Consider the following 15,981-nt stretch of genomic DNA (forward strand, 5'->3'; position numbering starts at 1 on the left):
ATATAATTTAAAAGCCTATCAATTTTATTACTAAAGTAATACTGAATACTTATTAAACAAACATTGAAAAGTAGAAAAATGTTTTAAAAATTAAAAACACAATTTCCTATCCTTGAGATCATTTCTTCATGAATTTTGATATATTTTCTTTCTTCAAGTAAATGTTTCATTAGCAAATTCTTGAATAGATTTTTTTTCCTTGTACTGGGAATGGAACTTAGGGGCACTCAACCACATCCCCAGTCCTTTTTTGTACTTTATTTGGAGACAGAGTCTCACTGAGTTGCTTAGCACCTTGCTAAGTTGCTGAAGCTGGCTGATTTTGCTCTCATTTCGAAGGTGAAAATTAGCAGATATTGTGATTATCTCAACTTTAGATTCAAACTAAAAATCTGTGAAATTTTGTAAATCACTGAATTCATGAGAGTGTATTAACTCACTTGGAGATGGTTTATTTTATACTATAAATAGCTGTCAGGGAGTAAAGTTGCACTTAATAAGATAGAAGAAACTGAATGTTTTTCTTTTAAATAAGGATAAGGGCTTATTATCTCAGGATACTGTGTGCAACTGGCCTAACATTAAAAGACTTATATTTTTTAGGAGCAAATTGTTTATTGTTTACTTCATCATAAAACAGAGTGAACCACAATGAGCTACACTCATAAGGAATAGAGAAGCAGAGATGACCCAAACAGACTACGATTTCAAAACAGGACTTTGAAAAAATGCTTTTAATGGATTAGGTTTTTATCGGTATTGTGTAGGGGTTTTGTTTTTTTTGTTTGTTTGTTTTTGCTTGTTTGAGTCTGTCAATATCCATGATACCTCCTGATAGTAGTTTCCCTTGCTAGTAGTGTTGTACATTTCTTAACATTTAGCAATGTGCAATAAAAGGGCATAGAAAGATTTTTTTGAACAAGGCTGAAATTAATGTTTGCTTATGGCCTCAATCCAATGTACATTGAACTGTAGATTAATCAGTTTCCAATGTATCAATGCCCTCCTTCTGTGCTTCAACATCTCAGAGGATAATTTACTGATTCAAGAAGTGGAGGTCAGAGTGAGAGCGATAGCATGCCTTCCTTCCAGTCAGTAGGCACTGGACCATGTTTGCTCACAATTCTGTCTCTAAATCCTGTGTTTTCCTCTTTCCTCATTTTCATTCTTTGGTGCCAAGATTGGGGGACTTCTTTTCTCCCTGTTTCCACATGCCCAGTAGAAGCTTTTTGATTGTGAACAGCAACTTTGGCTATAACAGAGAAATGATGTGCAGAAACAATGATGAGCAAGAGAACAGAAGACGAACCTTGACAGGTTTAAACCTTTGCTTTGGGAACAAGTTTTAACTACCAAAGGACAAACCATTATCTTTTTTTATTGGCTTAATAGCTGCTACATTTTCCTTTTATCTCTGATTCAAAATGTATTCTTGATCATCAGTCTGTAAATCTGCAAAGGCGGACCTGGTGTTGATGGTGGATGGGTCTTGGAGCATTGGAGACGACAATTTCAATAAGATCATCAACTTTTTGTATAGCACTGTTGCAGCCCTGGACAAGATTGGTGCAGATGGAACTCAGGTAGAGTTGATAGACTAACCACTAATTCATTTTATGCATTCAAAAATTATTTCTCAAGCTCTTACTATCACTATTTGTCAGGGGATATGGGTAAGGAACTATAACAAGAAGATTCTAATCCTTAACAGCTATTGAATTCAGCAAATAAGACAGGGCAGAGAGGCCTTGTCAGGACATGTTTCTTTTGTATTCTAGGACAGAGTGTCTCCTTTAACGATACACAGAGTATTTTCCCTGCCCTTAGGACATTAAAATGTTGAAGGGAGCAGTTATGGCTGCACATTACTCTAGATCAAAACATGATACTCATTTTTTGATTCAACAACATTTATAGTTTGCCTATAATTCCAGGGATTTGGGAGACTGATGCAGGAGGATTACAAATTCAATCCCAGCCTTAGGAAGACAATTTAGCAAGACCCTGTCTTAAAGAAAAAATAAATTTAAAAAGTAGGTCTTTGGTAATGCACCCCTAGGTACAGTCCCCAGTAACAAGAAAAAGAAAATTATAGATAATACCATGCTACTGTATGTGTTCTCTGACCAAGTGGAAGTCTACACATGTGTAAAAAATGAATGCACCTTCTCTCTCTAGGTGGCCATGGTTCAATTCACTGATGACCCAAGAACAGAATTTAAACTAAATGCTTATAAAACCAAAGAGACTCTTCTAGATGCAATTAAACACATTTCATACAAAGGAGGAAATACAAAGACAGGTAAGACCAAAAAATGTCCAGCTAAGGCTCAAAGTAATTAGTTATTGGTAACTACTGAAATGACTTTTTTTCGGGGGAGGGTATAAAATTTTTTTAAAAACTTCTTTGATTTAAGAACTTTGTTCCTCCCCTTTTCCCTCTAACAAAACAAAAACAGGAAAGAGTGAAACTGAACAGTTGCCTTCCTTTGTTTCAGGAAAAGCAATTAAGTATGTTCGAGATACTCTATTTACTGTTGAGTCAGGTACGAGAAGAGGCATCCCAAAAGTTATTGTGGTTATAACGGATGGAAGGTCACAAGATGATGTAAACAAAATCTCCAGGGAGATGCAAGCAGATGGTAAGTTTTACCTGTATAACAAAAGTGGCCATGCCGATAATTATGTTAGCATTATTATTTACTAAATACAAATCTATAGGCTACATCAGTTTTACTTAAATATTTCCAACTCTTTATCAACTGGACAATGTGATTTTAAAAATATCTTCTGCTTTACAAATTTCAATTATACTATTTTACTAGAGAACATTTGTCATTGTCTCTAATACATTTATTACGTGCAGGATGCCCTGGATAAGGAACTCCAATAAATAAGTGCAATATTGTGAAAGGACCATTGTAAAAGGCCAGAGAGGGAACTCATGACAGAAATTTCTCAGTCTCTTAATCTGTAAAATGGAGATTCTCACAGGACTATTGTCAAGATTCACTGGCATAAAATATGGCTGGCAGTTAGAAGTTAAATATTTATTTGCCAACTTTTGCATGATGACTGGTCTAGAACGGGTAGACTTATCATAGTTTCAACTTCTGAAGAAAACACTGAGATAAATTCAGTTTTTCTGTTTCAAATGTACCTCATCCCATAAATATTAAGATAACCACTAAAAATATACAGCCATAAATATGTTGCTGAAATGGGAACTGTTTTGTTTTAAGTGCTAATTGGAGCATTGACCTTATTGAATTTCTGTAAAATGGAAAATTTCTTTAGGGGATGATGGAATGATTATCACATAATGAAATATGCGCATGCAGAATTCTGATGAACTGTAAAGAATAAATCATGTACCCCCCACTAGCCTTCCTAAATAAACATATTTTAAACATTTGGATGTTTGAACTCTTCTATTGCATCTTGTCTTTTGGGTAATTTCAAATAATAAAAAATCTGTTTTCCTTCTGCCACAGGCTATAACATTTTTGCAATTGGTGTGGCCGATGCAGATTACTTGGAGTTGGTTAGCATTGGCAGTAAGCCTAGTTCACGCCATGTCTTCTTTGTGGATGACTTTGACGCCTTTAAGAAAATTGAAGATGAATTAATTACTTTTGTCTGTGAGACTGCATCAGCAAGTTAGTTCTTTGGACTTTGTATACTTACTAATGTTGTTTAAGGTTTGAAATAAATTTATAATACTGGTTAAGTAATGAGTGCCATCTTGAACTGAAGGAAATGTTAACTTCCAGAACTGTTTGTTATGGATTTTAAATTTTATGGTTTTGAACATATGGAAAAGCCTCCCCTCCCTTCTGTTTAGAGTTTTAGGTTGATAAAGATCTTCCTCAGGCAGATGAAAGTCTATGTTTAAAAGGCACTATAGGAAATAGTTTTCAAAAATGTGTCAATAAACTGCCAATGAGGGCAACACATTAGATGTGAGACATCTTCCTACGCCAGCTTACAAGCACAGCCATCGATTTTAATGGACCTACAAGAAAGGAAAGAAACTGTGACTCTTTGGCTTTAAATGGGGGACTTTACAGCACTTTAGTCTTTATAAAACCAGAGAAAACCATAGCCACATCTGATTTGGAGTCCTTTCACTTGCACTTCCAGAAAGGTTATGTTAGTTAGGGAAAGAGTATGTTTGGAAAATATCTAAGTTCAGTTTTATATTGCTTGTTTTGTTTTCCAGCCTGCCCAATGGTGCACAAGGATGGTGTTGATCTTGCAGGTATGCATTATCAAAATTTTAAAAAATGTAAATATATTAAATAACTCTCATTTGGGGTTTAGTTTTCTTGTTTTTGGATTTATTTTTTAAGTCCTTAATAAACAAAACTTGAAATTTATAATTGTAAGCCACTCATTTTTATTCTCCCTCTCCTCTCTGGTTATCCCCCCCCCCCCCGCCTCCTGGGATTTAAGATGATGGAAATGTTTGGTTTGGTTGAAAAGGACTTCTCATCTGTGGAAGGGGTTTCTATGGAGCCTGGTACCTTCAATGTGTATCCATGTTACCAACTTCACAGAGATGCCCTGGTATCCCAGCCAACCAAGTATGTTTCCATTGCAAGAGGATAAAGCCAATCACATGCTTATTATAACTCAGAATGAAAATTATGTCAATTAGAAATGCCGTGATAATTCATGGTAGGATTTTTTTCATAAGGTTTTGAGCAGATGATGTTTACTTTTCTTTGTGTAAAAACATCTGACTCATGTATAATGCTTGCTGAAATTTGGCATTTACCCATCTGAGAAAATACATAAAATAGTTGATATTTACATAGCACAATATATGTAGCGTATTTCTAAGTGTATATATATGCTAATTCACTCAAACCTCCAAACAACTATGAAGCAGATGCAAACACGATATTATTTTTACAAATGATGAAATGGAAACACAAAGAAGCTAATGATGTGAGTGAAATCACATAGTGTAAGATTGATGCTGGACTCTGCGCCCAGTATTCAGGCTCAAGAGCCCAAGCCCTGAACCATTGCATGATGGTGTCATGATTCAGATGGTGTCTATCCTTGAGAAGTTACAACAGCAACTCTAGATCACTAAGAGTAATGTTAGGTTTATGTAAAAGCCACACTATCCAGCCGCTTTGCAGAAGGACTGGTACACGTAGGGATACGGGGCCATTTGCAGCAATTCAGCAGATTCCAGAGGTCCTCGAGGTTTTCTTTTAGGGATTCCTTGGATTAAAGGTTCATCCACTTCTCAAGATGTCATATATTATTTAAATTCCAAATCAAGATCTGTTTTTTTCAAAATGGCATTAGTATTTCATATGAAACATTTTTTGACTGTTCAAATTTTGATATACTACATGCATGGACATCAAACAGTGGGAGAGATCACATTAGAGTACTAATTTTTTTCTTTCCAATTTATTTAAAATGTTTGCTTTTAAATTTTCTCCTAAGATATCCTTTGTTAAATCCTACTTTAGTACTATTCAAATTATTTTATTATATTCTATTATGGGGAATAATATTTGAAATAAGTAGACTTTTTCTACTAATCAAACATATTGATCATTATAGGAAAAAAGTTCCATTTTCTAAAAGATGTTAGAAATGACTTTGACCTACAGACTACATGTATTTTTAGATAAATCTAAAATCCAGTGCTCTTTTTGGGCAGGTTTTTTCCCCCATATTGTCTAATGATGAATATTAAAATTAGTAGGCCTTGGAAGCCTTGTGATGAATGAGAATTGCTAAAGAAAAATCCCTCTGCTGGTTCACTGAAATTACTCGTCACTCAGCAAAGGCCTCCACATCCAATCATCAGTTCCCATAACTTATCTCACTTGACTTGTCAGCACATGTATTAGTCAGCTGTATGTTGCTGGGACCAAAATACCCCACAAGAACAATGTAGAGGAGAGAAAGTTTATTTTGGCTCATAGTTTCAGAGGTTCGGTCCATAGATGGCCAACTCCATACCTCTGGGCCTGAGATAAGGCAGAATATTATGAAGAAAGGGCGAAGCAGAGAAAAGCTACTCATGAGAGCCAGGAAGCAGAGGGCGGGGTGGGGGTAGGTACCAGGGACAAAATGTAAATCCCAAAGTTATGCTTCCATTGACCTATTCCCTCCAGTAACACCTGCTTACAATTATCACCTAGTTAATCCATCGGTGGATTAATCCACCAATTACATCACATCTCTCATAATCTAATCATTTCACCTTTGAGCATTCTTTTGAAAACTGATCCCCCTCTAGTACCAGCTTCATTTACTATTTTTTCTTCTGTAATTAAATACACTGTATCTAGTTTCTTAGGAAAAAGGGCCTGACTCCTCTCTGTCATGTCCCACATCTAGTCTGCTAGGAAATCCTTGTGTTTGTACCTTCTCACAACCTCAATCTGGGTCACCACCATCTCCTCCTTGTCATTGCAGCAACCCCCTGATTGGTCCTCCTGCTTCTACCCTTGCCCTCTTTGTTTCTATTCTTCAAGTAGCAGTTAGAATGATGCTTTTAAAATGTCAAGTCAGATCATGTCATTGTAAATCGTCTGATTTTCTATTTCCCTTACAGAAAATATCAGAGCTCCTGACAAGCTTACAAGGCCCAACATTATCTGGGCTTTCATTTCCTGACTTTTTCAGTCTTCTCCAGTAACACTGGCCTCCTTCTTCTTCCAAAACACACCAGGTGCCTCCCACCTTGGTGTCTTTCCATTGGCCATTCTCTCTCCATGAAATACCCTTCCTTCAATTACCTACCAGGCTAATTGTCTTGTTTCACTTTTGTGTTTGCTCAAATATAGTCTTTTCAATGAAGTTTTGCTTGACTTTAAGCTTCTCAGTGAGCCAACCTTAATTCCTTCAGGGTTCATATCATTATATAATCCTTGTCCAATAGCCCCAGTCTATATTAAGATGCTCTGTGTTTTTGTTTGGCTTCTAATGGAACTTATTACCTTCTAACATAGTGTATCATCCACCCTATTAGAATTTGAGTGCAACAAGTATAGTATTCTTTGTCAGTTTTATTCACTGATGAGATCATATCTGACATCTAGTAGGCAGGCAAATATTTATTGAAAAAATAAATGGATTAACTAATACATAAATAAATGAAGGAATGAAGCATTTCTTTCTTTCTCTGTAAACTTAGTTTTAATTTTTAAACTTGTGCTAAATCTCCACATATTCATAACTGTACTCATTCAGTTAATAACCATTATAGAGTTCCTATTGCATGCAGGGCTTTTTTTTTCTTTTTTTGCTTAGGGGAAGATTAAAAGTAAATAAGTATGTGCTTAGTTGTTAGAGAGAAATGATTATATAAAGGGTTGGTTCTCCAGGAAGCAGATTCCAAGGAGGATATTGGTATGTAAGGTGATGAATGACAGAATGCTCTTGTGGAAAGAATCAGCAGAACACAGGACAGGGAAGCAGGAGGAGTCAAACTGTGAAGCAGAAATCTCAATGCACTTCTTTTTTTATTATTGGTTGCTCAAAACATTACAATGATCTTGACATATCATATTTCATACATTTGATTCAAGTGGGGTATGAATTCTTATTATTCCCATGTGTACAGATTGCAGGATCACATTGGTTATACATCCACGTTTATACATACTGCCATACTAGTGTCTGTTGTATTCTGCTGCCTTTCTCAATATACTTCTTAGCTGACCACCCAGAGGAGTTCTGGACATGGGATGATCCTTCAGAGCTATCTCCCACTGGGATGTGAGGTTCCGGTCCTTATGTGGAAACTGGTCCATGAAAAGAGATGCCTGTGTGTTAGTCAGCTTTTCATTGCTGTGATCAAAATACCTGACAAGAGGCACCTAGAGGAGGAAAGATTTATTTTGGCTCACAGTTTTAGAGGTCTCAGTCCATAGTCAGCTGATTTCATCAGAAGCAGCAATGGTGGACATGGTGGATATTGATGGATGTGGTGGGGGAGAGCTTCTCAGCTCAGGGCAGTGTGCATTATGAGGTGTATTGACTTGATAATCAGAGGGATGACCTTTTGAGGAAACATACAGTAAAACGTGGTTCTCTTTACACCTTTAGGTATTTGCATCCAGAAGGATTGCCTTCTGATTACACAATCAGTTTTCTGTTCCGGATTCTTCCTGACACTCCAGAGGAACCATTTGCTCTTTGGGAGATTTTAAATAAAAATTCTGATCCCCTGGTTGGAATTATTTTAGACAGTAAGTATATTTATGTATATAACTTTTGAGTGTGCATGTGTGAATAATGTATGTGGCATACCATCTTGCCTGCTTCATGTATATTGCAGAATAACTCAACTTGTGAAATGTATACTCAACAGTGAGTTAGGTAACAGTCGATTCATTCATTTATCTACTCATTCTTTCAGCAAATAGTTCTTGAGTTCCTACTTTGTGGAAGAATTAATTCTGAGATACAATACTGAGCAAGGTGAAGACAGTTTTAATTTAATTTTTTCAGAAAATTTTACTAAGATAGTAAAGACTATCTCAGGAGGAGCAAAGCTGATGGAGGGGCATTGAGAGAGGCGAGAATAGACATTCATTTTTGGACATGGATATGATAAATATGAAATGCCTATTAGGTATCCCAGAGTGGATGTCAGATGGGCAGTACATTTGGGGAGAATTCTGGGACAGAGATATATAAGCCATGATACTAGGTTAGAACATCAAGAAAGTGACTCTAGAAAGAGAAGAGAATAGATATAGGAACTGGGAAACTCCACTGTTTTTAGGTTAGAGAGTTGAAGAGCAACTGGTGCAGGAAGCTCTTCAGTACCATGCTATGGAATGTTACCTATATGATGATCATTTAATAGATGGTCAAGTTTTTGGTTAACATCACTCACTTTTCTAAGTCTTAAGAATAGAATGAATCTAGGGACCAAAGAATGGAGGATATTGCTTAGTGTTAATTAAAACATTGGATAAGGTGATAATTTTAGGCTTATTTCCAAATCATATTTCTTAGTGGACTTTTCAGTAAATGGAAAGGACTCAACAACTAAATAGGATATGGTAAAACCATTTTGCATGGACATTGAAATTAAGGGAAAGCTATATATTATGAGGGTGTAAGTCACTAACTCTGTATATATCTTGCACTTAAAAACAAAGAAGTCCCTTAACATTATTAAGGCTAGCTTGTCTCTTTGAAAGCAGAATAAAGAGTTAAATTGTAATGTGGGAATGTATTAGTGAGTAATGCTTTACTTTATTTATTTAAAAATATTCCTTAAAGATCAGGAAGGTTTTTATGTGTTTGTTCATAATAAATGACATATCTGAGTGGCTTAAGCTACATGTCTCAGGAAAAGTTGGTTGCTGCAGTGGGTTAATAAGACAAAGGGTCTAAGATTTCTTAAGATTTGGTAAACTTTATTCTTCTTGTTGTCCACTTCCACTTCAAATTTTGGACTCCTCTGAAGGGAGTGATGAGGATGAGAGTGTGGGCAAGGAAGTACAAAGGAAGAGTGTGCATAGGTCCCCCCATACACACACATCACATGGTTAGTCAATTTGGATAGCTGAAAGCCTGTGGCAACCTGAGAGCTGTCAATCATTTCCTGACCTGCTACTTTACCTTAAATACAGTCTCAAAATATTGGATGTACTATTTTAAATATTGAGTTGAATTTCTGAAAAAATTCTTCACTAATTTTAATTCTTTCTAAATTATTTCTGTTTTTCTTCATTTGAATAGATGGTGGGAAAACTCTAACTTATTTCAACTATGACCAGAGTGGGGATTTTCAAACCGTTACTTTTGAAGGACCTGAAATTAGGAAAATTTTCTATGGAAGTTTTCACAAGGTTAGTAAGGTTTTGTATGTGTATATTCTTTATTCTATTTGGTGATGGGAAAAACAATGGAGTGAAGTTAGCCAATCCCAAAAAGCCAAATGTCAAATGTTTTCCCTAATATAAGGAGGCTGACTCATATTGGGGTAGGGAGGGGAAGCATGGGAAGAATAGACAAACTCTAGATAGGGCAAAGGGGTGGGAGGGGAAAGGAGGGGGCATGAAGTTAGAAATGATGGTGGAATATGATGGACATTATTATCCAAAGTGCATGTATGAAGACATTAATTGGAGTGAGTATACTTTGTATACAACCAGAGATATGAAAAATTGTGCTCTATATGTGTAATAAGAATTGCAATGCATTCCAGTCATATATAAATAAAAAATTAATTTAAAAAATTTATGAATTAAAAAAAAATCTTCAGCTTGCTTGAAATCATTTAGTACTTGATAGAAATGATAATATAGTAAACTCACATTCTTTATATTTATTTATGTATAATTATATATGTAATTGAATATTTTACTTAACATTGAATATATTTAATTAAAATATATAATTTAAAAAACCCATAGAACTCTTTTTTCCATTTTATTTATTTATTTTCTTTTTTCTTTTTTTTTTAGACAAACATGACAGTAAAGTGTATTTTGACATACACACATGGAGTATAATTTATTCTAAATAGGATCCCATTTTTTGTGGTTGTACATGATGTGGAGTTTCACTGGTCATGTATTCATATATGAGCCTAGGAAAGTTATGTGTGATTCATTCCACTGTCTTTCCTATTTCCATCCTCCCTCCTTCCCTTCATCCCCCTTTGTCTAATCCAGTGAACTTCTAATCTTCCCTTCCTTATTCTCCCTTGTTATGGATTAGCATCTACTTATCAGAGAGAACATTCAGCATTTGGTTTTTTGGGGACTGGCTTATTTTGCTTAGCATCAAAGTCTACAGTTTCATCCATTTACCAGCAAATGCTGTAGTTTCATTCTTCACTGAGGCTGAGTAATATATACCACATTTTCTTTATCCATTCATCTGTTGTAGGGCACCTGGGTTGGTTCCATAGCTTGGCTAGTATGAGTCAAGCTGCTGCTATAAACATTGATGTTTGTATCTCAAGTTTTAGCTGAAGTAAGAGTTGCCACCTTCAGTGCTTGTTGACCAATGCCCATAGATTCTGATTAAGTGCTTTTGAGATGTGGCCCTGAAACGTGCATTTTCAGCAAGAACTCCAGGAGACATTGGTAGAAGTGGTTCAGCTTCTGCCTTTGAGGAAACGTGGGGGAAGGTAGCATATTACTAAGAAGACTGTTGCTGCACAGTATGTGATGTAGAAAGGATTGCTGGTCTACCTGGCCAACAAAGCATGAGAAGACACAATCATCTTAGAGGATGAAGCTACAGATAATTGATTATGCTGCATTGTTACATATGTACAGAGAGAATCAATCATTGCCATTGTAAAAGTCACCCTGGAGAGAATTTTTGTCAAACCTAAATTTGTCAAACTTTACTTGTTCTTATTTTAGTAACTTGGCACTTGTAATAGAACTCTGTTCCTAGAATGTGCTCAAATTTATCTAATTTACCAACACTGCTGCTCTCTGGGGGTTTGAATGTCATAATCGTATACTAAATAATTACATAAAAGTCACTGCATAAGCCAACTTATTTTTTCATGTTTGATAGGACTGGACTACCTGAGAAGCACATTAGACACAAGCAGGGATTTATTAGTTCATGGTTCAAAATGGTCCCATTAGCAGCTCCTTGGATTTAATATCATTTACTCATCAAGGTCTTCATGATTCTTTGTTATGTGGAGTCTGCTGGAGTCTGTTGCAAAGCAGTCAAGAAAAACTGTAGGGGAGATGAAAGCATTTGAATTTCATGAGTGTTAAAAGAAACATTGTCATCTTAGCCTGCGGTTTTGGCATGAACTTGCATTTCTCATTCCAAAGAATACTTTATGAATCTTAGGTGAACGTCAAGCTTTATTTACCTTACCAGAGCTCAAAGATGTAGAAGTAAGGTTCATTAAAAATGGGTTCTAAATTTATAAACCTTCAAGTTTTAAAAAAATTATATGAAGAAACATTTTCCTTCACTTTGTTAATAAAGCCAAACAGCCAAATAAGAAAAGCAAAAGAGAAGAAGGAGGAGGAGGAGGAAAAAGAGAAGAAGAGGAGAAGGAGGAGGAAAAAAAGAGTGAAAGGAGAGCCTTATCATGTAATACACTGCTTAATAATAGATTTAATAACAAAAAATTTCAATGCAAATTTATTTTGTAGAGCTTTGATTTGTTCATAGACTTGCATTATAAGTGAATACATACCTTTGTCTCATTGTTTTTTTAAGAAAATGAATAATGAATGCTTATTACAGAATTTCCACATAGAAAATAGAAAATACAATGGCTACCTATTTATCCATCACTCAGCTTCAATAATCATCAAAATTTCAGCAATCTTGTTTCTCATTGCTTTTTAATTGGCTCTATTTTTACAACTTGAAATATGAAGTATAGCCTCAAGGTCTCTTTCTATAAGTACATCCAAAGAAACAAAATAGTTTTAAAATTGTTTCAAAGTCTACTTTTGTAAAGCAAAAAGTTTTTGTTTTAATTTTTTTGTTCTTAGTTGTACACGAGAGTAGAATGTATTTTGGCAGAATATGCATATGTAAAGTATAATTTGTTCTATTGGGTTCCCACTCTTGTGGTTGTACATAATGTGGAGTTACCCTGGTTATGTATATGTATACAAGGTTAGGAAAGTTAGGACCAATTAATTCTACTGTCCTTCCTATCCCCCCCCTCTCCTCCCCTCTCTCCATTATCCACTGTGTAGTCCAGTCTATTTCTATTATTCCCCTCCTCAACCTCCCAGTTTGGGTTACCATCCACAAATCAGAGAGAACATTTAGCCTTTGGTTTTTAGGGATTGGCTTATTTCACTTAGTATGATATTTTCCAGTTCCATCCATTTACCAGCAAATGCCATAATAAGTTTTGTTGTTGTTGTTGACATGGGAATAGTCTCCCCACAATTAATCATTCTTAAAGTCTGGGTTTTATATCCCAGATTTATTAGCACCTAGCATGAAAACTTCTGTATTTTTAAACAATGAAAAGTACTCTACGGTTCAAAACCACACAGGAGCCCAATTCTGCCCTTCCTAAATGATCCACAATTATGATGCTGGTCAGAAGCAGCAGGGTAGTGGGGTGTTCTGTACCAGTATTCTCACTTAAATAAAGGTGAACTCATTTTTTTGGGGGGGAGAAGATTCTCAGGAACTACACTGATATTTTTATCCTGTTATAACTAAATAAAACATTAAATAACAATTGGTATAAATTCATGAGTTTTCAGCTCATGTAACAATAAAACAAAAACAAGTTGAAGATAATCAGTAAACTTAAAAGCAATATTATTTTACTATGAAGCATGATGTTATGCCACTGTTATACAACCTCTGCATCAGTGTGAATGTAGAATTAGCTGGTAGAACTCTCAGACCTAGGTTATTTTGTCCAATACTCTTTTTCATTGAGCTACCAGGGTTCCTTGCCTTAAAAAAACTATTCGAACATTTTGCTTTCACCCGCAGTAAAGTCATTGTTTCCCTACTGATTTCACTGTTCTGTTCACAAACTGCCACAAATAACTACTCCTTCTGAGGCAAATGTCATATAAATCAAAATGTGTTTATAAACATGGAGATTTTTATAGCAGAACCTGGTTACAATGTTCAAAGATAAACTTACTTGATTATCACCTAAATGATAACACAAGGTTTTAAAAATCTTCCCAAAGTGTACACTCCTGAAAATATGTCCTGGAGACCCTGAGATTTTAGTTTGAGAAAAGTGTATGAGATATTAAGCCAAAGGGCTTAATTTCGTTTGGGCCTGGAGTCATTAGAAAGCATCCCTCCATCCCATTGGAGTCTAGCTTGCCTTTCCTATCCTTATTTAAATAAATATATTTAAATAGTGTCATTTCACAGCCACTGCTGGTACCTTAGGTGACTTTAATGGTAAATTACAAGCATTTTTCAATTTGAGTAATGTAGTGCTTATTTAAATATACATCTAGAATATGTATAACTAAGTAGCAATTCTATGATTTCAAAGATGTTGTTGCTTTAGAGTAAGGCTAGATTCTAAAAGTTGAATCCTTTCAAGTTTAGAAAAAAAGAGTTAATTAAGTAAGAATGGAGATGGTTCCTGGAAATGAAGCAATCATGGAGGTGGTAAAAGGAAAAGAATTCTCTTACAACAAAATGCATGGTGACAGAATTCCTTCTGTTTCCTTCATACTATTTAATGGTGACTCATATAGTTATATGGGTTTGGTTGATATTTCCTCTGGCATATTCATCTTACCTCCTAAAACATCTTGACTTTTACACAGCTACATGTTGTTGTCAGCAAGACTTTGGCCAAAGTGGTTGTTGACTGCAAGCAAGTGGGCGAGAAGGCAATAAATGCATCTGCTAATATCACATCAGATGGAGTAGAAGTCCCAGGGAGAATGGTTAGATCAAGAGGACCAAGTGGAAATTCTGCACCAGTAAGTAGATGAACAAGCAAAATTGTGTTACTGTTGTAGGGAAAACCATCTTTGATGTACATTTAGCTATTTTACAGTAGGAAAGTTTGGTAAAGGAATGGATGGATGGGTGGATGGATGGGTGGGTGGATGAATGAGTGGATAGATGAATGGATAAAGAGCTAAAGGTCTCTCAAAGTGAACCAAAACATATACCTTGAAAGCTCCTGGAAGTCTACTGTAACCTGTATCTAGAAAGAACAAGTTAAATAAAACAAAAACAAATAAACAAAAAAGCTCCTCACGGTAGGATTCTGCTATATTATAAGAAAAATACTCCAGGAACTTGGCTAGTTTATTTTCTTCGTGCAGTTTAAAATTCAGACAGTACAATATACATCATCTGATTTGTGGAATAACTGGTTTTTTTAATTGGAAATCAAAATTGTAAATGAACCTCATTTACATAAGCAATATAAATCCATACAAAAATTTTGAATATTACACCTAGGAAATTGGTATAGTTTGGTTTAGATTTGAACATTTTAAAATTAAGTTTATGCTATCACTAATGTGAAGTTTTCCCTTTAATTAGCAATAGTTAATTTGCATAACAGTAGCATCTTAGGATAATATTTTTTATACAAAATGGAGCTTAAATTTGGGAAACTGCCAATTAGCAAAGAAATCACATTCCATTCACTTATTACCTGCAAAAAAGAACAGCATATACAGGTTTTTTGTTTTAACACCATGCATTCACAGCTAATTGGCATCATTTTGTAATTTGAATCATTCTTTAATTGGTAAGGTATGTTTTATTATACACAATTCCTTCTATTCTAATCTACATTTCTCTTCCATGTAACAGAATAATTAAGATAATTGTGAATCATTGCTATTGTCTTCCACTTTCATAGATCTATAGAATTAGCCAGCTATATGGAAATTTAGAAAGATCTGGTAGTTCTCAAAGTCTTTTTAAGCTGATGATAACCGGTACAAATGAATTTCTACACTATATCCAGTAAATAAATAATATTGGGAGGGGACATGAGGTGGCATGTATCTCCACTTTCCAATCCGCCCTTTAAGGAATACAGTTTTAATTATAGTCTGTTTACTTTCTATATCAGGAAATAATCCTTGAGGGAAGAGTTACTTATTTGGGGGCAATGTACTACTTTGTGGCATTTTTCTTTGTGCAACCTCTATTTCCAATGTGGGTACTGAAACTTGATGTACAATCTTAGTTCATATTGTCTCCCCTCTTTTTCACTGAACTACCATGATACTTTTCATTGATTCTTTTAGGACCTTGAGAGTAGATGTGCACTGATTAGCTTAACACTTAGTTTTGTTTTTTTTTATTGGTTGTTCACAACATTACAAAGCTCTTGACATATCATATTTCATACATTAGAATCAAGTGGGTTATGAACTCCCATTTTTACCCCAAATACAGATTGCAGAATCTTTAGAAGCTCTTTTGTTTTTACCTTGCCTTGGAGAACTATGGCTTAGATGTTTAGAAAGAGAATATGAAACCTATGGAAGGCTGTCTTCTTTTCAGTTA

At 35.2% G+C, this 15,981-nt stretch overlaps 1 protein-coding gene across 1 annotated transcript in view; it reads left to right on the forward strand.

Moving 5' to 3' along the window:
• The window catches only part of LOC308659086 (collagen alpha-1(XIV) chain-like), a gene marked incomplete at both ends in the record, with an annotated part of 98,756 nt that overhangs the window by 41,062 nt on the left and 41,713 nt on the right, over window positions 1–15,981 (forward strand). The window contains 9 exons of the mRNA XM_081312077.1: window positions 1,444–1,583; window positions 2,179–2,302; window positions 2,499–2,642; window positions 3,495–3,659; window positions 4,223–4,261; window positions 4,448–4,586; window positions 8,089–8,231; window positions 9,739–9,848; window positions 14,268–14,426. Coding sequence (XP_081168203.1) covers window positions 1,444–1,583; window positions 2,179–2,302; window positions 2,499–2,642; window positions 3,495–3,659; window positions 4,223–4,261; window positions 4,448–4,586; window positions 8,089–8,231; window positions 9,739–9,848; window positions 14,268–14,426 — 1,163 coding nt within the window. The remainder of the gene's footprint in view (window positions 1–1,443; window positions 1,584–2,178; window positions 2,303–2,498; window positions 2,643–3,494; window positions 3,660–4,222; window positions 4,262–4,447; window positions 4,587–8,088; window positions 8,232–9,738; window positions 9,849–14,267; window positions 14,427–15,981) is intronic.

Source organism: Spermophilus citellus (genome assembly GCF_964194105.1).
Source record: "Spermophilus citellus genome assembly, chromosome: 10".
Taxonomy (NCBI): Eukaryota; Metazoa; Chordata; class Mammalia; order Rodentia; family Sciuridae; genus Spermophilus; species Spermophilus citellus.